The 25,089-nt window shown below is 42.1% G+C and overlaps 1 protein-coding gene across 1 annotated transcript in view; it reads left to right on the top strand.

The window, feature by feature from the left end:
* The window catches only part of MRPS9 (mitochondrial ribosomal protein S9), a 69,357-nt gene that overhangs the window by 2,948 nt on the left and 41,320 nt on the right, over positions 1-25,089 (top strand). The window contains exon 2 of the mRNA XM_079792436.1: positions 10,616-10,795. Within this exon, the coding sequence (XP_079648562.1) occupies positions 10,616-10,795 (180 nt within the window). The remainder of the gene's footprint in view (positions 1-10,615; positions 10,796-25,089) is intronic.

Here is a 25,089-nt window from a genome sequence, read left to right as displayed (position 1 = left end):
CGAGTCCCGCCCCCCAGCCTCCCGCTGCCCAATCGTGGGCGTAGCGGAGTGATGGTAATTTACATGTTACTCTATTATTAGATAGGATATAGAGGCCCGGTGCATGAAATTCGTGCAAGAGGGGTAGGTCCCCTCAGCCCAGCCTGCACCCTCTCCAGTCCAGGACCCCTCAGGGGATGTCTAACTGCCAGTTTAGGCCCGATCCCTAAACTGGCAGTTGGATGTCCCGCTCACAATCCGGGACCGCTGGCTCTTAACTGCTCACCTGCCTGCCAGCCTGATCACCAACTGCCTCTGCCTGCTGGCCTGATCGCCCCTCACTGTCCCCCCCCCCCCCCCCCACCACCACCGACTTGGTCAGGCCTTACTGCTGCCCAGCCCCCCCCCCCCCCTCCGCCAGCCTGGTTGCCCCCAACTGCCCCCAACTGCCCCTCCCTTCCCCCACCAGCCTGGTTGCCCCACACAGCCTGCTGTTCAGTTGTTTGGTCATCCCTCACTAACCCCCCTGTTGGCCTCTGCTGTTCAGTTGTTACTATGAGGGCATCCTGACCAATTTGCATGTTACCCTTTTATTAGTATAGATATGTGGCTTGGTTGTCTTAAATATCGATATTTTTTCACTTCCATATGCAACCTTAATGGTTATATTTCTTTTAGGAGCCATGTTTCATAAAACAAAATTTTTAATCACCTCATAAATGGCTAAAATTATGCCTATCTTTTGGGGGGAGTGCAGTCATAACCCATTATTTATGAAATCCCTTCAGAAGTTACAGACAACTTAATGAAAGCAGCGAGAATCTATCTATATACTACCTAATAAAATAGTAATATGCAAATTGACCCTAACTCTGCTACACCCACAAGCCACGCCATGAGCCAATCAGGAGCAAATATGCAAATAAACCCAACCAAGATTGCTACAGCCACAGAGAGCAGGAGGGAGGCTTGGGTTTCCCCAGTAACAAAGGAAACCAAGCTTTCTGCGAGCCATTGCAGGCCTAAGCCTCCACTCAAGGCTACGAAGTTTCAATTATAGAAGGTAAACAAATCCAAGCAGAAATGGTGGCAGCCACTGAGCTGGAAAGAGCAGGAGGCTTGGGTTTCCCCTGGCAATGGAGGAAGCAAAGCTTCTGCAGCCCTGGCTGGCCTAGGCCTCCACTCCAGGCAACAAAGTTTCAATTATAGAAGAACACAAACCCCAAAAGAAATGGCTGCCGGCCACAGAGCGAGCAGGAGGCTTGGCTCCGCTCCAGGCTACAAAGTTTCAATTGTAGAAGGTAAATAAATTCCAGATACCAGGGCCTCTGCTTGGGTCGCCAGGGGGTGTGGCCAGCCTGCAAACCACCACAGGCCCTTCACCCAGGCCGCCCCACACCCCAAGGGAACCCCCACCCTGATCCGGGATACCCTTCAGGGCAAACCAGCTGGCCCCCACCCGTGCACCAGGCCTCTATCCTATCTAATAAAAGAGTAATATGCAGATTGACCATCACTCCAACACAATATGGCTGCCCCCATGTGGTCAAAGATCCTGCCCCCATGTGGACACAAGATGGCCACCACAAGATGGCCAGCAGGGGAGGGCAGTTGGGAGGTCCCAGGCCTGCAAGGGAGGGCAGTTGGGGGCAATTAAGCCTGCAGGGGAGGGCAGTTAGGGGTGACCAGGCCAGCAGAGGAGGGAAGTTGGGGGTGACCAGGCCTGCAGGGAAGGGCAGTTGGGTGGGACCCAGGCCTGCAGTGGAGAGCATGTGGGGGGGACCAGGCCTGCAGGGGAGGGCAGTTAGGGGCAAACATGCTGGCAGGGGAGCAGTTAGGCATCAATCAGGCTGGCAGGAGAGTGGTTAGGGGGTGATCAGGCTGGCAGGCAGAAGCGGTTAGGGGCAATCAGGAAGGCCTCCGCTCCAGGCTACAAAGTTTCAATTATAGAAGAACACAAACCCCAAAAGAAATGGCTGCCCCAATTGGCAAGCAGTTGGGAGCCAGCAGACCTGGATTGTGAGAGGGATGTCCGATCAGGCCTAAACGGGCAGTCGGACATCCCTCGAGGGGTCCCAGATTGGAGAGGGTGCAGGCTGGCCTGAGGGATACTCCCCACCCCTCCCCCCGTGCACAAATTTCATGCACCGGGCCTCTAGTATATATATAAAAAGCCAGCGACTGTAACAACTGGTCACTGTGATGCCCACTGTGGCCAGCGAACCGCCTGATCAGGGGGTGGGCCCGGCCTGCCAACCTCCTGTGGCCCCTCCCCCCAGCTGGCCCGCCCCTGATCGGACTCTCCCACCCCAATCAAACACCCTGCTGGCCAAACGCCCCACCCCCCCACTGCCCTTCCCCCCTGGCCAGCCCAGCCCCTGATCCCCCCCACCACTCCAATAGGGGGTGGTGCCAGCCAGCCAACCTCCTGCAGCCCCTCCCTCTGGCTGCCCCACCCCTGATCACACACCCCACCCCAATAGGGGGTGGGGATGGCTGTCCAACCTCCCCCCAGCCAGCCTCGCCCCCAATGAGTCCCCACCACCCTGATTGGCCTGCAGCCCCTCCTGCTGGCTGGCCCTGCCCTCAATGGGCCCCCACCACCTGATCAAGGGTGGGGTCGGCTGGTCAACTTCCTGCAGCCCTTACCCCCGCACGGCCCCATCCCAGATCAGCACCCCCACCCTGATCAGGGGCAGGGCCGGCCGGGCAACCACCCATGGCCTCTTCCCCCAGGCCGCTGGTCCCCGATCGGTACCCCCCACCCCATTCGGGGGTGGGGGCCCACCGGCCAGTTGCCCACAGCCCTTCCCCCCAACTGGCCCGGCCCTGATCGGGCCCCGATTGGGGCAAGCTGGCCAGCCAACTTCCCACCATCTCCTCCTCCCAACAGGCCCAGCCCCAATCTGCCCCGATTCAGGCTGGGCTAGCTGGACCCCACCCGTGCACGAATTCGTGCACTGGGCCTCTAGTATAATAATAATAGTAAAGTGCTTCTCGTACAGGATAAGTATTTTTTACATTTGTTTAATGTGCTAGTGTACACTAGGTGGTGATAAAAACAGTAAATATTATTGTGGGTCACAATGAGAAACACTGATACAACAAGGAAAAAGAAACAAGTTTTGTTAAGCAGTGACTTTTGAGTGCTCAATTGGGACCTCACTAGCAGATTTCCTCTTGCATACCAATCTTGTGGCATGCATGTTTCATATTAATTCCAAAATATAATTGCAAATATCTCAATGTCCCAAATTTTGGGTGGAGGAGGGAATCTTGCTCGTGAATGGCTAAACTTTTTGGATTATAAACCCATGATTAACAGGGATCTATATACAGTGTACTGTAAGGTTTACAGAGGTAAATACAGGGGAGCACAGAAGTGCAATGCCTAATTCAAAGGAGTTATGATGGGTAGAGTGGTGGGCAGCTTCTCAGAGGAGGTGAGAGTGGAGTCTTTAGGAGCAATTAGGAGTAACGTGAAAAAAGAGGTATTCTGTTCTAGGAATGTAATAGGTACACAAGGGACAGAGTTGTACAGAGTCAGTGGATTCTGGTAACAAATGATTTGTTATATCAATTATGATGAGAGACAGGATTGGAATGTTTGGCATACTATTTTGCAATACTAAGGAACTTGAAATTTTTAAAAAATCTCTCACATATTAGATTTTTATCTATATAATAAAAGCCTAAGTGACCGTTACGGTGGAACGACCAGTTGCTATGATGCACACTGACCACCAGGTGGCAGACACTCAGCGCAGGAGCTGCCCCCTGGTGGTCAGTGTGCTCCCACAGCGGGAGTGCCGCTCAGCCAGAAGCCGGACTTACGGCTGGCAAGAGTAGCGGTGGTGACGGGAGCCTCTTCGGCCTCTGCAGCAGCGCTGAAGAGCGGCGACAAGCGGTAAGGTGCTAATAGGTGGGCGGTAAGGAGCGGCGAGGCGGGCGGTAAGAAGTGAGCAGGCGGGTGGTTAGGAGCAAGCAGGCGAGTGGTTAGGAGTGAGGGATCCCAGGCTGTGAGAGGGATGTCAACCTGCAGGTGGACATCCCCCTAGGGCTCCCGGACTGCAAGAGGGCGCAGGCTGGACTGAGGGACCCCCTCCTCCAGTGCACAAATTTCGTGCACCAGGCCTCTACTATATTATAAGCAGTTTACAGTTATGGTGTCCTATAAAGGTCACCCATGAATTCTTAAATCATGTATCAATATAATTTAGGAATGCTAATTTAGCTTTCTCTAATATTTATTATTTATAATAAGGAAAAGCAGTAGACCAATTTCTGTTTTGAAAAATATTACTACAAAATCTTGGTAATATTTTCTCTTGCTTTTATTTTCTACTAAGCACTTTCTTAGTGCTTGAACTTTCCATCTTTAATAAGCCAGTCTGCTCCTGTTGGATTGAACTGTCTGCCGGAATGATCGATGGCATTTGGTGGCTTAGCCCTTGTATATTTTGGTTTCATTGTAGAAACATTGCTGTCTTTGTCTTAAATATCTGTTTTTCTCATCTCTCATCTTATGGGCTCCTGGAGGTGGTAATATTCTATATTTGTCCACATTTTCTTTAATCTGTATATGTCTTTACCTTTTCTTTTATTCCTCAAAGTATTTTTTTGCCTTTTCTATTCAAATTAGCAACAGATTCTTTTTGTTGCATTTTTATCCAATTGAACAAATACTTAATACTTCTGTAATACCATTAAAGTAGTGTGGAGCACTGGCATTTGGCCAAATTGGGACATCACTGCTTTGTCAGGAGTGTCTGCTTCTTTGGCAACCTGCTGGATTCAAATTACAGTTGCCTGACTTGCTGATTATCTTTAAAAAGAAACATATCTGTCAAGTTGTATCAATACAGTTCCATGAAAACAAAGTCTGAGGGAAATTCTCTGTCATAGCTTCTCAGATGGAAATAGAACCTGCAGAAAATTTTGTTGGGAGTTGTACTTAGTGGCAAAGCAGATTCTCTCCAGGGATTCTTACTGTTCTCAGCTAAAGGTCTGCTCGGTTTGCTTGAAGCCGCATCTTACTTGATGGCTTGTACTGATGAATAATGGATGCCTTCGAATGTAAGTATTTTGTGTGTGAATTCGTTGCTGAAATAATTCACAACATTTAATAAATATATTCAGTAGTCTGATGCTGATGCTATGATGGCTTTGTAACTTACTTAGTCATAATCTTCAGCAATATGTACAAATGTTTTTTAAAAGGTCTTAAAGATCTTAAAGAGATTGTTTGAAAAATAGCAAATTAAGAACATGTTAAAAAAAAAACCCTTTATGAACAACAATAAACATTTTACAGATCTTTTTAAAGTCTCATTTATGTCAAAAGTATGAAAGCTGCTACCTCATGTCACAAACTAGAGAAAGACAAAAAGTAATTTTAAATATATATTTTTATTGATTCCAGACAGGAAGGGAGAGGCAGAGAGATAGAAAGAAATATCAATGGTGAGAGAGAATCATTGATCAGCTGCCTCTTGCATGTCCCCTACTGGGGATCGAGCCCGCAACCCAGGAATCGAACCTGGGACCCTTCAGTCCACAGACTGATGCTCTGTCCACTGATCCAAACCAGCCAGGGCAAAAAGTAATTTTAAATCAAGTGAAGAATTGAGTTTTCAAGTCAACAATCAACTCTTTTATTTGAGATGATGCTAAAATGTAGGAACAAAAGAGGAACAGTGTGAAAAAGAGATAAAGAAAAGACAAAGGAATATTTACTCAACAAAATGCAAGTTATTTTAATTACTTAACACTACCAAGAACATTCTTTAAAATGTTGGGTGAGGGAGAGTTCTGTGAAATAGATATGATTAAAATAAACTGTTAAGGAAAGAATTTTGAAGATGGACTGATGATATATAGTAAGAAGCTAAAAGGAAAGAATTTTGAAGATGGACTGATGATATATAGTAAGAATCTAAAAACTCAGAGTGACTGCAGAATTGGCACTGCAGAGAAAGGGGAAAAACACACACACCAAGAAACCAAGGACTAAATGTTTATAAATCATACAGAATGCAGAAAAAAGGGACAAGAAGTAAGACATTTATATACACACACACACACACACATACATACACTGAGTGGCCAGATTATTATGACCACCTGACATTTGTAGGCAAATTAGCCGTACACTGCATCGTATGGGATATGGAAGCTGAAGGCCTGTTTGAACACCTTTGCTGTCTGCAGTTACCGAGATAAAACGTCTCCAGTTCGCACAGGAACACAAGGATTGGACAGTCGAGCATTGGAAAAAAGTCATGTGGTCCGATGAATCACGTTTCCAGTTGCATCATGCAGATGGCAGAGTGAGAATATCGCGGAAACAGCACGAAAGCATGCACCTCACATGCATGAGTACAACCCTTCAAGCTGATGGGGCAGTGTTATGGTGGAGGGCATGTTTTCCTGGCATGATTTGGGCCCTTTAATTCGTGTGGAACAATGTCTGAATAGCACAACATACCTAAGTATCGTTGCTGATCAAGTTCATCCTATCATGTTGATGGCGTATCCCAATGGAGATGGCTTCTTCCAACAAGACAATGCGCCATGCCACGGTGCTCGTGTTGTGCAGGAGTGGTTTCAAGAACATGAGGGAGACTTTACCTTGCTTAGGTGGCCCCCACAATCACCAGATCTCAATCCAATTGAGCATTTGCGGGACGAAGTTAAAAGAGCCATCAGGCAGCTGGTTCCACACCATCAAATCTCACAGAACCGGACAGTGCTCTTCATCAGGCATGGTGTCAGATTCCTCACATAACCTTTCAACATCTCGTGGGGTCAATGCCAAGAAGAATCGCCGCAGTATTGAAGGCAAAAGGTGGCCCAACGACGTACTGATGGGATGGTCATACTAATCTGGCCACTCATTGTATACATACATATGTGTGTGTGTGTGTGTGTGTGTGTGTGTGTGTGTGTGTGTGTATACTGGACAGAATAATAGATAATTACTGTGATTAAAAAAGAGAATAAGTAGGTGAAGAGTTCATTGGCTATTGCTTTATTGCTGAAGTTGGTAGGAGAAATACGTGTAAACATTTTATCAGAGACATGGATGAAAACTAGTAAAATAAAAACAGGCGATGTACTGTCTAAATTGCCAGATAGAAAGATGAATTTTAAAAAGCACAGACCATATAGCAAAAGAATAAAAACAGGAAGCATAAAAAATTTAAAGATAAAATAAGATTTAAAATAAGACAGTATCTATTAAAGCCCACTTAAATGGGATAATCTCATATTTTTAAAACACATTGGGCCAAAAGAACAAAACCTAAAATGACTGAATTTAAATAAAAAATATGGGCAGTGATATTCAAGGGTAGTGCTAATGGGAGTTTAAAAGGGTTGCAATATTGTGATCCAGTAGACCTGAGTGCAGGATAGAAGTGTTGTGTGGGAATGGAACACTTGAGAACGCTGAAGGGTATAGTCTGCCTTCAGATAAAACTCTCCTGAACTGAGTAGTGCATTGAGTATACCACTGAAACAAACAAAGGAAATATATATATAGGAAACAAAAATATAACTGGTGAAGAAAATTTGCACATAGTGTAAACCATGTAGATCTCTGTTTCTTTGGTATTATCCCCTTGGCTAATATCCCGTATAAATAGCCACATACATGGTTGGGGTTTTTTTTTTCCTACTTTTTCCCCCATTGCTCTGTCTACCCTTTACAACCACTCTTTGGATATGAAGTATGCAGTCCATCAAACCTATCATTTCTTACCCTATAGACCACCTCATGACCTATTTCACAAAGAAAATAGTGGCCAGAGACATAAGTAACCTTATTTCCCCACCTACTCACCCTCACAAACTATTTTGCTACTTTGCATGGAAGAGATGTTTCTCATTGAAACACTAACGCCTGCCATTTCCCCTGCTTCATGTCCTATGTGATTAACAGACCATATCTCCAGCTCAGATCTTTCCTGTGCCACACACACACACACACACACACACACACACAGAGCCATTTGCCTCCTAGAACCCATCATGCCCAAATGGAACACACCACTTTCCTCCCTAACGTTGTTCTTCCTCTAGCATCATTATGTCAGTGAATGGAGCCATGTTCACTGGAAGACTCCTTTTCTCCAGTAAATACAGATAGTGGGTTTATCTGTATTATGAATGGATTGTTTTAGCTATGGACAAAAACATTTGTCATATTATTTACAGCACCAGCAGTGTAATCATCGTTTTGGCAATGAACATTTGGAAGAATTACCTCTACTCTATGACTGTTATTTTTATTCCCCAAATGCATGCCTTTTGCCATGTCTCTTGGGGCAGAAAAGCATTTTCACTTTGAGTATGGGAAGTAACTTTCTCCACTGTTCAAAGAAGACAGTGGAATCCAAAGAAAAGCCTGGGGAAAGATGGTAAAACTGTTGGCATAGGGAATTGGTGCTGGTGGCACGTGGCTGTGAGGAGAGGTAGCAGGGGTGTGAAAATAGGCTCTCTATATAAGGGCAGCCTAACTATATACATAAGCCAGTTTGGGTCATGGTTTTACTCATTTATTAGTAACATTGTATCACCAGAGCATTGTAAAAAAACGTAATTGTCTATTCATAATACCAAGAGAAACTCCTCTGTGCTTTCCCAAGGAAAAGTGAACTATAAACTTTCATGGAATTTTAAATTGCTCTTTCTTACTCATCAAAGAATAGCAAGAAACTATTTTATCACTTTTAATTTGTGACACTTTGGAACATAATTTTTCTATTAATTGGATATTTTCTATTAATATTTGTCCTGAATATTTTTTCCTTTTCTATTGTAACTATGGTGACAAATTACTGTAGAGTTATTTGAGTCTTTGATTCTCAAAGGGTTAGGGAATGGATGAGGGAGGGATGGTGCTGGTGGTGTCTCAAGTCTTTGTCTTTGTTTCTGTCTCTCTCTGTCTCTCTTTCTCTTTCCCTCCCTCCCTGCCTCCCTCCCTCTCTCTCCCTCCTCCTCCTCCCTCCCTTCCACTCTCTCTGAAAAGCACTGGAAAAAAGTATCCTACAGTGAGGATTAAAATACACACACACACACACACACACACACACACACACACACACATATATATATATATATATATATATATGTATATATATCACAAGTAGCTGAAGTTGATAGATCAATATCAAATATGGATGTGAGTAGTATTTTTGTTTTTAATGTGTTGAAATGCTAGTCACTTAAACTACTTTGTAAGCATAGGCTTTAAAGAGAGATTTTTATATTTATGAAAAGGGAAATGAATGAGTTACTAAGTCTGAATATTGCTTAAGAGTGTTTAGACTTGTTGAGGCAGCAATCAGGTTGAGAACCACAGATTAAAGATTTTGAGAAAAGCCAGGACAAGAAAGATCTGTTCTAGTTCTCTCCAGCTACTGAATGCAACTGAATGGCCATTTGAAAACATTTTTCAGGTTCTTTTCTTTTATTGCAGGTGAAATATTCATGCCGGGGGCGGCGGGGGGGCGGCGGGGGGGAGATTCCTATTGCCACAGCAGCAAGTGTGATATCATTACTGATAGTTTAAGAGGATGTGAAAGCCCTTATTTCTACAGAGCATAAAGAACCAAATTAATACTAAGAAATTGTCTATTTTTAGTGAAGCAGTTTCCTCATTGTGTCAATTTAAAACAAGGACCATGGAATAAAGTTTCAAACTAAGCTAAACCTATTATTTTTAAGGCATTTAAAGATAGGCTGCATTTGTACCCTAAACAAGGTGAGTGCCTATAGTCTACGGGTACATGTCCCTTTACCCCACTTCTACTGCTCGCTCGCTTCTGTCCGCTGGTACCTTTGCCTCTTTTTAAGGAAGTGGCACCGTCACTCTTCATCTCGTGTATGTCAAGTATCACAAGGAGCCCTGGCCTGTTTGCTCAGTAGTTAGTGGCCCACAGACCAAAGGTTCCCAGGTTCGATTCCCGGTCAAAGGCACATACCTCAGTGCGGGTACCTCGGTTGTGGTTACCTTGGTTGTGGTTCATCCTGGCTGGGCGTGGGTGGGAGGCAACCAGCCAATGTGTCTCTCACATCGATGTCTCTGACTCAGTCTCTCTCTCTCTCTCTCTCTCTCTCTCTCTCTTCCTCCCTCCTTCCCTCCCCCCCCTCCTTCCCTCCTTCCTTCCTTCCTTCCTTCCTTCCTTCCTTCCTTCCTTCCTTCCTTCCTTCCTTCCTTCCTTCCCTTCCTCCCTTCCTTTCACTTTCTTTAAAAAGCAATGGAAAAAATATCCTACAGTGAGGATATATATATATATATATATATATATATATATATATATATATATATATCACAGGTAGCTGAAGTTGATGGATCAGTATCAAATATGGATGTGGATAGTATTTTTGTTTTTATTGTGTTGAAGTGCTAATAATTTAAACTACTTTGTAAGCATAGGCTTTAAAAAGCAAGCTTTTGAGCAGGGGACAATTCTAACAGGCCTTTTACCTTGTTTGCAGACTCCTGCCAACTGAGTACTATAATAAAGAAGACAACCGTTTGAATATCCCGTTTTATTTAGAGACAGTGGCCTACAGATCATGGTTTAATATAAAATTTTTTTCTTTTCTTTCCACATATATTTTCTGCTAGATATTGAGGCTAAAACATGTCACAGTTGTAACAACAAAGAAAAATGTTAAAGCCTTAAGACGTGAAACCTACACAGTGGATTTCATTAAAAAGCAGATTGAGGAGTTCAACATAGGGAAGAGACATTTAGCCAACATGATGGGAGAAGATCCAGAAACTTTTACGCAAGAGGATATTGATGTAAGTACAGTTGCTCTGTGGAAAAGTAATTGCTATAAACTTTTAGATGCTGAAAGCACTGTTCTTTAGCCTGAGCCCTTTAGGTCTGTGTAAATTTTAATCAAACTGTCAGAATAAGGAAAAATACTTTGCAAGTTGAAACTGTGGTTTCAAAGAGAGATGCTACTCTGTATTTGAAGCATAATAAAGTGTGAGTTTTCGATTTCAACTAGAAATGGATGTTTTCCTTGATTTAAGGTCATATGAGCCACTATGAATGCTTATACACAATTTGGAAACATTTATCCTGTAGGTAGTCTTAAATTTAGTTTTCTTACAAAATGATAAAACAAATGGTAATGGAAATAGAGTCAGGTTTATAGGAAATCCCATAAATAAATCTAAGCCCCATGTTTTTTATCAACTTAACTATATATTTGAATTTTCAAAGTAAGGGCATGTCCAAGTGATTTGAGAATAGGTTAGAATGCTAGTCACATGCCATTCTTAAATTATAATCCTGAGAAAAGTAGTAATAATATTACTTTTTTGCTAGACATGCCAAAATAGCTAGCAAAAGAACTTAACAATTTAACAATTTTGAAGATTGTTCTATTTTATAAAAAGTAACATATGACATCCCATGGTGATCTATATTTAACAGAATAACATCTTTGTATAAATTTAACATTTTATATTATTTCAAATATATAATTATTTTAATCATTTTGTGTTTTTAGACATTTTACTTTATTTCCCATCTTTTTGTATGCTTTTCTTAATTATTTGTAAATGCTACTTCAGTATCTTTCTGAGGCACCAGACCGACATGCTTGACTAAGCTAGAAGGATTTCTTACTGCCCTTGTAGGTCCAGGTGACTTAGAGTTATTTACCTCATAGCTGCTATCCTGTTTTTTGAATTTTATGATAATCTGGACAGTATTTAGGGATATTGAGAAACCTGTATTTTTTTTTATAAGATGATTTTAATCAAAGGTCGTGCTCCATTTTTAGAAGAGGAAACTGAGGCACACAAAAAAATAAGCATCGTATTTAAATATCTAAGTATGGATAAAGGGGAAACATTTAAAACTTTAAACTGTGACCCTTTTGTTCTTTCTTCATATCTGCCTCATTTCATAGATAATAGATATCTGACAGTATCCAGAATGTATTACATAATTTTTAGCTACATACTCAAAATATGATTTTCAAGAAGAAAGGGGCAACTTTCAACAATAAAGATTTATTTTTTAAAAAAGGGCAAAAAGTAACTAGTGTTTGTATACTCAAAAATTTTTTATTTTTTAAAGAACAATTAAAAGATCAAAAACTAAATAAGGTCTTCTCCTTCTGTCTGCAATAACATGTATCCTTCTAAAAGGTAAGTGAATAATGAGCATCTTAGCACAGCAGTAATGCTACAGAATTATGTTTTTCAAAGAGAAATACACTTCAGTATCTCTGCACCTCTAAATCTTCTCTCTTGAGATAACCTTTGCTGTTTTCTTTTTTTGTTTGTTTTTGGTGGCTGCTTTATTGAGACATACTTCACATACCATCTCAAGAGTGTACTTCACTAGTTTTTAGTCTGTCCACAGAGGTCTACAGCCATTACCACAGTCTAAGTGTAGACCATTTTCATCACCCCATAACAAAACTTTGTACCCTGTAGCAACCACTTTTCAACTTCCTCCATTTCTCTCAGCTCTGGGCAGCTACTTTCTACTTTATATCTTTATAGATTTGCCTACTCTGGACATTTCATATAAACAAAATCATATAATTCTTGGTTTTTGGTGATTGGCTTCTTTCACTTAGCATATTGTTTTCAGGATTTATCTATGTTTTATCATGTGTCAGTTATGCATTCCTTTTTATTGCCAAATACTTTTCCATTGTATGGATATACTACATTTCTTTTTAATCCAGTCATCAGTTGATGTGCATTTGGATTGTTTCCATTTTTGGCTATTTTGAATTATCCTATATAATAAAGAGGTAATATGCAAATTGACTATCACTCCAACACACAATATGCCTGCCCCCATGTGGTCAAAGATGGCTGCCCCATATGGACACAAGATGGCCGGCAGGGGAGGGCAGTTGTGGGCGATCAGGCCAGCAGGGGACGGCAGATGGGAGGGACCAGGCCTACAAGCGAGGGCAGTTGGGGGCGATCAGGCCTGCAGGGGAGGACTGTTAGGGGTGACCGGGCCGGCAGAGGAGGGCAGTTGGGGGCGATCAGGCCTGCAGGGGAGGACAGTTCGGGGCGACTAGGCCTGCAGGGGAGGGCAGTTGGGGGCGACCAGGCCTGAAGGGGAGGGCAGTTGGGGGGGACCAGGCCTGTAGGAGAGAGCAGTTGGGGGGGACCAGGCCAGCAGGGGAGGGTAGTTGGGGGGGACCAGGCCTGCAAGGGAGGGCAGTTAGGGGCGACCAGGCAGGCAAGGAAGGGAAGTTAGGGCTGACTGGGCCAGCAGGGGAGGGCAGTAGGGGGCAACCAGGCCTGCAGGGAAGGACAGTTAGGGGCGACCAGGCCTGCAGGGGAGGGCAGTTGGGGAGGACCAGGCCTGCAGGGGAGGGCAGTTGGGGGCAACCAGGCCGTCAGGGGAGGGCAGTAGGGGCAGTCGGGCCGGCAGGGGAGCAGGTAGGCGTCAGTCAGGCTGGCATGGGAGTGGTTAGGGGGTGATCAGGATGGCAGGCAGAGGTGGTTAGGGGCAATCAGGCAGGCAAGTGGTTGGGATCCAGCAGTCCTGGATTGTGAGAGGGATGTCCGACTGCCCGTTTAGGCAGGGTGCCGGTGGGATTGGGCCTAAACAGGTAGTCAGACATCCCTCAAGGGGTCCCAGATTGGAGAGGGTGCAGGCTGGGCTGAGGGACACCCCCACACACACTCCCATGCATGAATTTCGTGCACCAGGCCTCTAGTGTTGCTATAAACATGTGTAAAGGTTTTTGTGGCGGTCACATGTTTTCAGTTCTCTTGGGTATGTACCTAAGAAACCATTGCTAATCCAAAGTCATGAAGGTTTACACGTATGTTTTTTTTCTGAGAGGTTTATAGTTTTAGTTTCTTACCTAAGTCTTTGGTTCATTTTGGGGTAATTTTTATATGTAGTATGAGATAGGGGTCCATGAGGCTATCCAGTTGTCTAGTGGCATTTGTTGAAAAGACTGTTGTTTCCCCATTGAATTGTTTTGTCACCCTTAATGAAAATCAACTAACTGTAAATATAACTGTTAAACATTTTCACAGCCTAAGTGTAAAAATGAATTAGGTTGCTTGGAATGGTTAGTTCATTGCTTGGATATTTAATCAGAATATTAGTTTGGAATGTTAAAGTTATTTTCATGAGAATTTATTTTTTACAAAGTAGACATGATCTATAATTTAATTCAGGTAACTCGTTAAAAGTCTAGGCTCACTGTATGTATAATGTTCATGTAGGTAAATTAGGTGCCATTGTATTTAGATTAAACCATTTATTCTTTTATATATTGGAAAGTTTTTTATACTGCTTATTAACAACTAGAAGCCCGGTGCACGAAATTCGTGCACGGCGGGGGGTTGTCCCTCAGCCCATCCTGTACCCTCTCCAATCTGGGACTCCTACTGCTTATTAACAATTGCTAAAGTAATGATAGCCAAAACCATCTAATAAATGAATTTAAGTAAATATTTTTAAGATTTAAAATCTCTCCCCTGGCCAGTGGTTAGAGTGTCAGCCCGTGCACCAAAGGGTTATGGATTCAATTCCTGGTCAAGGGCACAAACCTGGATGTGTGTGTCTCTCCCTCCCCTTCCCCCTTCTCCCTCCCCTCCTCCGGCTCTTAAAAGCAGTGGGGAAAAATATCCTCGGGTGAGGATTAACAACAACAAAAAAATGTTTTCTTAAGTATCTATGTTCATATATGAAAATATCTTTAAATTTTTTTTTGTTAAGGTGTTTACAACATACATTGGTGTTTCCATCTAGAGTATACTTTTTATATTATTTAGAGAAATCTTAAAGGATTCTGTCATTCAGTCAGAGACAATATGTTTAATTCTGGTTTTTAAAATACAGAATTGTTTTCCAGAGAAGACATGTTAAACATCACTATGTAAATGTAGGAGATGATAGTTATTCTGTACTTTTAAAACTCCATGTGTGTGAATGTATATATGGTGAAAGTAAGTTGATGTAATTTTGTGTCATTGTGCTAATAGAATATAACTTTTAAAAATCTTCCTTAGATTTAGCAAAAAAAGTAATGAAGTCATGAATTAATATGAAAAAATCTCCAATTACTTGTTTACAGTATAGAGAATCTTCTTAAATGAAACTGAATTTCTTGAATTGTAAGGAATATAGATGCAGAACATGTGCATCTTGTTAAGTGGATTTTTTAAAAATAAGTTCATTGTTGTTGAAGTGATGTTGTAGGAAGATGCAAAACCTGGGATGAGGAGATGTTTTGTGGTGTCACTAACTAGCACTGTAATATTAGCAAGCCACAGCATTCTGCCACTTGTCTTTCTGGTCTCTAAAGTAATACTGGCTGCTTGCCTAACTAAGAATATAGGAACGTGAGATTAATGCAGTGTGTTAAAAAATAAATAAAATCTACCATAGCTTGAATCACTTCCTAGTTTTCTAATTTCCTTTGCAACACAAATCTTCCATGCCATCTGACACTGAATGTTGGGGAGAATAATCTGAAATACCGTGGAGTACATTGATTTATCACTGAATGACATAAACTGGAGGTTGTGTTGTATAATAGGTTGGTGTTTTGTCTCACCTCACTGTCTAAAAGCCCGTGTGAGGGAGTGTTGCCATTTTCCTGACACCAGTGACCTAATTCTGCTGTGCTAGACCTTCCTCAAGTGATTGATCTGCTTCACTAAGTCTCACGTATTATATCAATTAACTCTTGGCATTTTATTAAATTTAGTGGACCCTTGTTGGCATCTGAGTAGATATGAAAGCAAAGAGGACAGTGACAACCAACTGTTATCAAGGCATTAAAATTATACACCCATTATGGTTCCTATTTTCAAAACTATTTTTGTAAGAGGTTTCGACTGTGTGTATAACTTGAAAGACATTATAACTGATGAGTCTTATTTAATTTCCATACTGACATAATGTTTAATTATTTCTAAACACAAAAGTAAATGGTTTGATATCCAAAATCAGGAAAATACTTTAAGCCTCCAGGTAGTCTTTGGAAGAGCATTGCAATTGCTTTTATATAGACTTTATAATGCTTTGTATAATGTGTTTGGCTTTTAACATATAAATTAAAACTAGATTCAGTAATTTTTTTTATTTAATATGATCATGAAATTAGATAGTCCACAGAACAGAATTTTTCTGAAAAGGGAAACCTATTTTTAATGATTTGTAATGAAAAATGCCACCACTTACTAAATATCATTTATACATGTGCAGGTTGCTGTCTGGGAGCCTGATACACATTATCACATTTAATGTTTATAAAATCCGTATGGGGTAGTAAGTATTCATTGTTGAAGAAACCAAGGCTATACAAGGTCTTTCTGAACCCAAAGGCTATTTTTCTATACTTTCAAAGATTATTGTTTTGGGTAACATTTTCTAAGGTAAGTTGCAGTTTCCCCAACCTTATATGTAGAGTTTAGTGAGTATAACTTAATCTTATAGTGCCTCAGGATTTTCCTTTATAGTATGGTTGTTAAACTATGATACCCGACTATGGCTCATAGTGAATTAAACTGTGATACCCCGACTGTGGCTCATAGTGAATGTTTGTTCCTGTACTGAATGGCCTGGCTATGCTTTATTCTGGATCCTGCCATCTCCTTTCCTATCAAAATGTCCATGTATATGTGTCTGCCTCTAGCCTCTCTCATGACTTCCAACCTTCTGGCATAACTAAACTTGTTAGGTATGTGAGTTAAAACTAAGGGCCATTGGCCTCAGCATGAGGACCTAAATGACCTTCCTGCTAAGTAAAATCATGAATTTATGTCAGCTATTTCTGCTCTTCATAGGCTTTTTTGTTGTTGAATTTTAAGTTTATAACTTTGTTCCAGAAGATTGAGCCTGAATAGAATTCTGGCCCCTGGCCTCACTGAGTGTTGTGTATATAACTTATGTCTGAAAATTGTACTTAGCTAATCTTACATGCTAGTGTAGCCTTAACTTAATAAGGCTTTAAAAAGAGTTAAGACATGGGTTGGTAAAATAAAAAAAATCAGATACAATTTTATGACTAAAAATAATTCTGCTTGTCACTGTTGCTATTTAAAGTTACATTATTTAGAAGAGTTTAAATTATCAAACCTACAGCTTGTGTATCTGCTACAATTTTTTTTTTTTGCAGAATTTGCTATATTTAATGCTCAATCTTGGTAATAAATTTATATTAAAAATATTTTTAGTTGGCAAAATACCAAATTAACTAAAAAGAAATTGGTCGTGGACAGGTGTAGATTTTCTCCATTTCAAAAAGTTTAATTTTTGCCTGATTTTTTAAAGTATATTGAAAAGAAAGAAACCGCTTATTGCTCTTTCACAGTAAACTGATAACCTTCAGAAAATCTAATAAGAGAAAACACAGGTCCCTCTAACAATGAGTAGTGTTTATGGTGTCTTGCTGAAAGTGCTTAAAATACAAGCTAAATATTTTGAAATAGATCTTAATACAGTGGTTCTCAACTCCTGTTCTATAAACCGTTCACTGGTAACTGCCAAATACTGATCAGTGTATATGTAAGAAGTATTTGTGGCTGTAACAGTATATATTACTATGAGGGGGAACCTGTCAACTGAGCATTGAGCTGAGTGGGTTTTGTAATTCAATGTAAAGCCCTTACACTTTGGTCAAAACAAGATCTTAGGTGTGGAAACCACCCTATATAATAAAGAGCTAATATGACTAATTAGACTGAACAGCAGAACGAACTTTTGGATGAAGCCTGGGCTGCGAGGGCCAAGCCCCTTGCACAAAATTTCGTCCATCGGGCCTCTAGTAAAGTCTGTAACAGAGGCAGGGCAGAAAACACTTGTCCTTAAATAGTGACCGAGGCTAAAGGCTGGCCAGTGAATAGTGTAGTCAGTTCCCATAGAATTTTATAGACATTACTAGTGGCCTGGTGCATGAAATTCATGCACGGGGGGGGGGAGTTTGGGGGGAGCTTGTTCCTCAGCCTGGCCTGCACCCTCTCCAATCTGGGATTCCTCGAAGAATGTCCTACTGCCGGTTTATAGGAATCGGGCCTAAACCAGCAGTTGGACATCCCTCTCACAATCCGGGACTGCTGGCTCCAGCCGCTCACCTGCCTGCCTGCCTGCCTGATTTCCCCTAACCACTCTGCCTGCCGGCCTGCTCGCCCCCAACTGCCCCCCCTGCTGGCCTGCCCACCCCCACCTTCTCTCCCCACTGGCCTGCTCACCCCCAACTGCCCCCCTGCTGGCCTGCTCACTCCAAACTGCCCACCCTGCTGTCCTGATCACCTCCAGCTGACCCCCACTGACGGCCTGCTCACCCCAACTGGCCCCCTTGCTGGTCTGCTTACCCCCCAACAGCCCCTGCCATCCCATCCTGGCCTGATCACCCCCCGGCGACCCAAGATCCCAGCCCCTCCTTTTTTCCTTTTTCTTTTTTTTTCAGCGCCTCCTTGAGTGGAGGCCAGGGCTGGCTCGAAGCAAGTATCTAGGATTTATTTATCTTCTATAATTGAAACTTTGTAGCCTTGAGCAGAGGCCAGGGCCAGCCAGGGCGGGAAGCTTGGCTTCCTACATCGCCGGGGGTAACCCAAGCCTCCTGCTCAGCTCCAGCTCCGTGGCTGCTGCCATTTTTGTTGGGATTTATTTATCTTCTATAATTGAAACTTTGTAGCCTTGAGCAGAGGCCAGGACGGGCAGGAAGCTTGGCTTCCTCCATTGCCGGGGCAACCCAAGCCTCCTGCTTGCTCCAGCTCCGTGGCCGGCCACCATCTTGGTTGGGTTAATTTGCATACTCGCTCCTGATTGGCTGGTGGGCGCGGCTTGTGGGTGTAGCAGAGTGATGGTTAATTTGCATGTTTCTCTTTTATTAGTGTAGATAACTCATTGTTATGCTAGAGTAGATTCCAGGTTACAATGATTGCTAACATGTTTAGTATTGTTTAGTCTTTTAATCCTTTCACATGTACCATCAAAAATCATTTTTCTCAAAATCATGCTGTAAACACAAAGTTGAGGGCCACTATTTGCATTTGCTTTTTTGAATTAGGCAGTATCAGTTATAAATATTGTGGAGACATTTCAGTTATATTAAATAATATGAATGCAGAATTGCATTTACATGTACTAATGTCTTTATTTGGGAATTAAAAGTTAACTTCTACATTACTACAGAATTTCAGGAAAAAAGCCAGCAAATTGATATATAACACTGTTGAAGTCTACCAATTACTTTTTAATTGGTACTATAGACCTCATTCTGAAACCAGAATGTTTTATTCTCCTAAGTGTGAATATGCTGTATGAATTTTCCCTAATTGATTTGCTGTGCCCATTCCATTTGATGTATCATTTTTCACAATATTTCATAATTTGTGCTCACTTCTAATGAACAGAGTCGTTAGGACAGGCATGTCTAAGTACAACTGACAGCTAACATTAGGTGCCAGATGCAGTTTATAAAGTAATGTAGAAATGTAGAGAACAGTTTAAATAAATTAGCACCTGTACATTAGTCTCACTTGCTGGTAATTTATAAGCGCATCAGTAGAGATGACATTTAGGTAAGTCATTGATCAAGTTAACAGCTGCAAACCCACTGCCCAGCTGGGATACCTAATTAATTGAGATTGCGTTCCTGACCCAGAGCTGCTTCTGGGTTCAGCCTGCAGTCCTTTTATACTTTGACATAAACCTAAGAATATAGTTACTCTGTCTTCATTTCAGGGAACCAATATTCAGTTACCAATATTCTAGTTAAAATCTAAAAAAGTAAGAATCATGTTTACAAATAAGAATTACTCCATGACTTATTTGAATTAATTTTAAAAAAAATTTAATTCTTTACTTTTGTCAGTACTTTTTGTTTTGGATTCAGGTAAGTCTTACTGTAGTCTAATAAATCTCTAAAGGATTCGATCTATACTTATTATTAAATGTATATAGATGCTTTTCAACATATGATAATGTTACAACCTATTGGTAAGCTGAAAATATAATATCAGAAATAGAATGTTTTAAAAAAAGACATTGACTACACCTAACATACCAACCATAGCTTATTAGCCAGCCTACCTTAAACGTGCTCAGAACACTTACCTTAGCCTATAGTTGGGCAACATCATCTCACACAATGAATACACTGTGGAGTGTGTTAGTCCTTTACCCTTGTGATGGTCTGGCTGGCTGGGAACTGTGGGCACTGCCACGGCCCGGCCTCAGGGAGAGTATCATACTGCATATTGCTAGCCTGGGAAAAGATCAAAATTGGAAGTATGGTTTCTACTGAATGTGTATTGCTTTTGCACCTGTGTAAAGTCGAAAAATTGTAAGTCGAACCATCATCAGTTGGGGACCATCTGAACTTCACCATTTTTTTCTCAGAAGAAGCAGGAGTTTTTTTGTGTTTTGTTTTGTTTTTGTGCTAACCAATCATGAGCCAAAGCCATATATGTAACAATTTTTTCAAGTGTGAGAAAAGTTTAAAAGAACTTTAACCAAGTTGAATTCCATACAAATTGAAGTTCTTAATATAAGAACTATAAAGGTTGAACTTATTATAGGAAAACATCCTTTGTTTTCTATTTCTGTGGCTCAGATTTTTTTCTCTGTGAATTTAAAACTGAAAGATTAAGGCATCGACAACCTTAAATCAGAGTAAAGCAATAATTTTGTATATATTTCTACCTGTTCATGGATGTTGATATTTGAATACCAGTGCATTAACTACAGGCCACATCTAAAGTCTGGTTCCTAGGCTGAGAAAAGGTCTCTTGACACACAAATGATAACCCTAAAACAAAAATATTAGGCTAGAAATACTGTGTTCAAGCTTCTTGAAAAATCATCGAGTTCCAACTGGTAGACATATTTTTTTTATTTTTGTGGAAGGATTAGGTTTCATAGTCTAAAGAATAGATTGGGTAGATTGTTCAGAAGTGAAAAAGTATTTATTTCAGATAATTATGACATTTCTGTTACTTCTGTCATGGTTGATAAACTTGGTCCAAGTGGGCCAAACCCCAGTTTGGATATGGAATGCCAATTTTCCTGTAATATTAAGGGACCTGAAGGCCTACCCTGTTTCCTGCTGATTCTTTTCCCCTCATGCCTGGGAGGTGCCACATATGAACCAGGGCATGATAGCACATAGCAGTGACAGATAGGTGAACATTAGCAAAGAGTCAAGTGTTTCCTCCAGTGGCTTTCTGGTTGACTTAATTTCACTTATAATATTTCAATTCTGCATTTTTATTGTGCTGATATAGGTCTTTTTGAATAACATGCCAGAAAACTGCTAAGAAAACATATTTTAACACTTGCTTTACCTTTGTTTCTTATTTTCTTTTCCAGCTGTACTTCTGAACATTTCCTAACCAAATCTTTACCTTAATTTAAAATTATATATGAAATAGTTCATTTATTCCCAACAATATTACTTATTCGTTATTATAATTCTTATCTGAAATACTTTTTAGCTTTATGTTGAATTGCAAAATTGTAATTTTGAGAAGCCCCAAGGACTCAAGAAATCAGCCTGTGGAAAACTTTATCTTCCATGAAATGTTTCCCAGTGTGGGACAGAGGCTATCCGGTGTAAGGAGTGAGGGCAAAGTTGTCTACCATCTGCAAGCAGAGCTTGGGAAGTCTCTTGAGCTTTTTGAGAAAAACTGCTTGAGGAAGCCAAAGGGGCAAACTACTAGGGGTAAGGGTAGAGCTGGAGAGTTGAAATTATATTTGGAAGGGCTTAAACAAATCCCTTTTTACTAAAATAAATGTCAAGTCACAATGTCCTAATAAACCAATTTAGGGCCATGGAGTATACTTGCCACTGATGTAATTTCTCCTAGTCTGGCCTTGAATTAGGGCCTAGTAATCCTGGTCAAGTAAGGTGAAATCTTGACATTGGGACTTGTGGGGTGGGAAAGGAGGAAAGCTGTTGTACCCTTTAGTGGGTCTTCCTCCCATTACAAGGCAAATTGCTATAGGTGCCCTTGTAGCTCATCCAGAGCTTCCAATAACGAGAGATTGCAGTAACTCCAGCACGATTGTGCTGGTGACATTGGTGCTGAAACAGCTGACTGCAGGACACGTATTTTCATGCTGTGTGGACATGTAGACTTCCCAGTAGCTGCATCACTACCAGCAGCAGGCTTTGGAAGAAAGATGATATGCCCCTCCCTCCCCCTACCATCCCTATCCCTACTTTGAAGATTGTGGTGGGAAAGAGTTACTCTGGACCTAGACTGAAAGTCACAATGGAGAGCGAGGAGGGCACTCCCTGGAGGGCATGTTGCAAACAAAGCCCTGTTCTTGCAGGATCATGTTGTGCCTTCAGGTGAGCCTTCCTAGGAAATGAGGAGGTGGACATTTGTCATTTTTGTCATTGTTATGTTTGGTTGGTTTTTCCCCAGTGCTTTGTTTTTCTAGGAGGAAGGAGTTGCAAAAACATGCAGAAAGAATTTTCAGTATTTGTCAAAAAAAGCAACACAGCTTTTTCTTTCCAATAGCAGGTTAAGATTAACCCTTTGCACTGGTCTAACCTTTTTCACGTGACTGATGTGTCTTAGAAACAAATAGCCTTTGAAGATGCCATTGGTGAAGCTTAGGTGGTGGCATCAGTTGAGACGGCATTTACATTTTGCTTGTCCTTTCATGCTAATTAAAACAAGAAAAGATACTGGAAAAATAGACAAAAATCCCCCTTCCCCCCGCGGTGAAACTACGTGTCGAGTGTGGCTCGACATACGAGCTGCTACCGATGCTAACAGTGTCGCGTCACACTCGACATCCGAGTGCAAAAGGTTAACTACAGAACAGAACAGAAGGTTGGGGGACAACTGGAGCTGTGCCAGTAAAGACCCTGAATTATTAAAACTACAAGAAGGCTCTGGGGACCTGGAGACTGTGGTGACGTTCCTCTAATGTTCAGCCAGATGCATGTTTGTGGGCATGCCCGTATCTTAGCACTTTCAGTATATAAATGTTTCCCACTCCTGTCCCAGCTTTGAAACTCAGGTTGAAATGGGGTAGTTAATCCAAGCTCTCTTGCCTTAGACATGGTAAATTCAGGCCGTCTGGTCAGTAGTACATGGCCTCAATAGTGCCAAGAGAGTTGTCAAGAAAGTTAGCATTCCAGATGGTTCCTATGATAGCATTGCCCATGCAAGCCCCAAGGAACCAAGTCACAGAAGTATCAAAATGCCACTGTCCAACCCTCTTACCTCACACAGAAGACAAAATTAGGAATGCTCAAGACCAGCTTCACTGCAGAAATCTTCTATTCAGAGACTATTTGGTTGTTAATACTCTCTTGTGACAGTATATGCTTATTAATTTAGACCAGTAAAATTTCATTACAAACTTTGTAACCGCTTAATGACATTTAAAAACCTTGCCAAAATATACAACAGTAACATCAGTACAGTGCTAGCTAAACTGCATGATAGCTTTGGTTAAAATAGTCTAGCACTGTATGGTTGCCACTAGCTGTGTGTTTCTAGAGAGCTTGGAGGGGAATCCAAATATATAAAAACCCTGGGTCATAACAAACAGTAACGACTGGAGGCTGACCAACCGGAAGTCAGTGCTGGCCCCACCCCCAAGCAAGCGGTAAGGGAAAATCAGGCAGGCAGGCAGAGGGGTTAGGGGTGATCAGGTAGGCAGACCTGCAGTTAGGGGAGATCAGATAGGCAGGCAAACAGTTAGGGGTAATCAGGTAGGCAGATGGCCACTCTCAGGGCTGGGCCCACCCCCAAGCAAGTGGTTAGGGGCAATCAGGCAGGCAGGCAGAGGGCTTAGGGGTGATCAGGTATGCAGACCAGCGGTTAGGGGTGATCAGGTAGGTAGGCAAACGGCCCTTCGCAGGGCTGACCCCCGCCCCTCAGCAAAGAAAGAGGGAGGCCCAGGCCAGCCAAGCCATTGCACCCCAGCCTGTCGCCTGCAGAGGGAGGCCACCGGTGGCAGGGAGGGGGGCAGAGCTGCATAGATGGTAAGCAGTGGCAGCGACAGGGGTGTGGGTAGCTGCCTGCAGCCCAGGGAAGGAAAGCCCCGATAGGCTCTGATCTCAGGCCATGCCTAGGGGTCCTACCGTGCGATCCCAGATTGTGAGAGGGTGCAGGCCGGGCTGAGGGACCCCCACAAGTGCATGAATTTTTGTGCTCCAGGCTTCTAGTATGGCTCTAAGAGAGGGGAAGACAATGACCTCAAATGGAAGAGATCTAAAAAGAAGCCTTGGTGATTCCTGACAAAGCAGTTGCAGGATTGGAATTACTGTGAGGCTAGATTGAAGTGTGTCAGGAAAGAATGGGTTATTTCAATAGGTGAGTGTGTAATTGTTACCCTAAATGTAAATGGTCTGAATTCACCAATAGTAGCAGAGTGGATAATAACAACAACAACAACTGTATACTGCCTACAAGAGACACATCTAAGCTTTAAAGATAAAGGCAGATTCGCAGTAAAAGGGTAGAAAATGATTCTCCAAGCAAATAACATCCACAGGAAAGCAGGTGTAGCCATATTTATATCTGACAAAATAGATTTAAAGGTAGTAAGAGACAGAGATGGACCTTAATACTCCATTGACAGCACTAGACAGATCAACCAAACAGAAATTCAATTAAGAAATATCAGCCCTAGAGCCAAATGGTGGTGTAGTAAATGCTGATACTCGCTGCCTCCCACAACCACATCAAAATTATTACTAAAATACAGACAAACTGTCATTCAGAACCACCTGAAAGCTGGTGAAATGGAAGGCCTACAACTAGAGAAGTAAAGAAGAAAGCACACGGAGTCTGGTAGGAGGGGTGGAGTCATGGAACGGGCTGGTCTGACACCCATGTGTCTTTTTTTTTTTAATTTTTTTTTTCCAATTGGGAAGGATATCTCAGGTGCGGAGGCCTCCCATGAGGAGCAAGGGTTTCCCAGCCCCACACCAGATCCCCAGCCCAGGATTCCAGAGCTGGGAAGAGAAGTCCCTATAACTTCGGGCCATTAAAACTAGCAGGGATTGTGGCGGAGTGACACAGAGGCTGCTGGAGACTCATGCAGTTACTAGTTCATGAACTTACATGGTCCCGCTCCCTCCCTCTGATCTCCACAGCCCACACAGGGG

Source organism: Cnephaeus nilssonii (genome assembly GCF_951640355.1).
Source record: "Cnephaeus nilssonii genome assembly, chromosome: 15".
Taxonomy (NCBI): domain Eukaryota; kingdom Metazoa; phylum Chordata; class Mammalia; order Chiroptera; family Vespertilionidae; genus Cnephaeus; species Cnephaeus nilssonii.
This window is presented reverse-complemented; position numbering and strand designations above follow the sequence as displayed.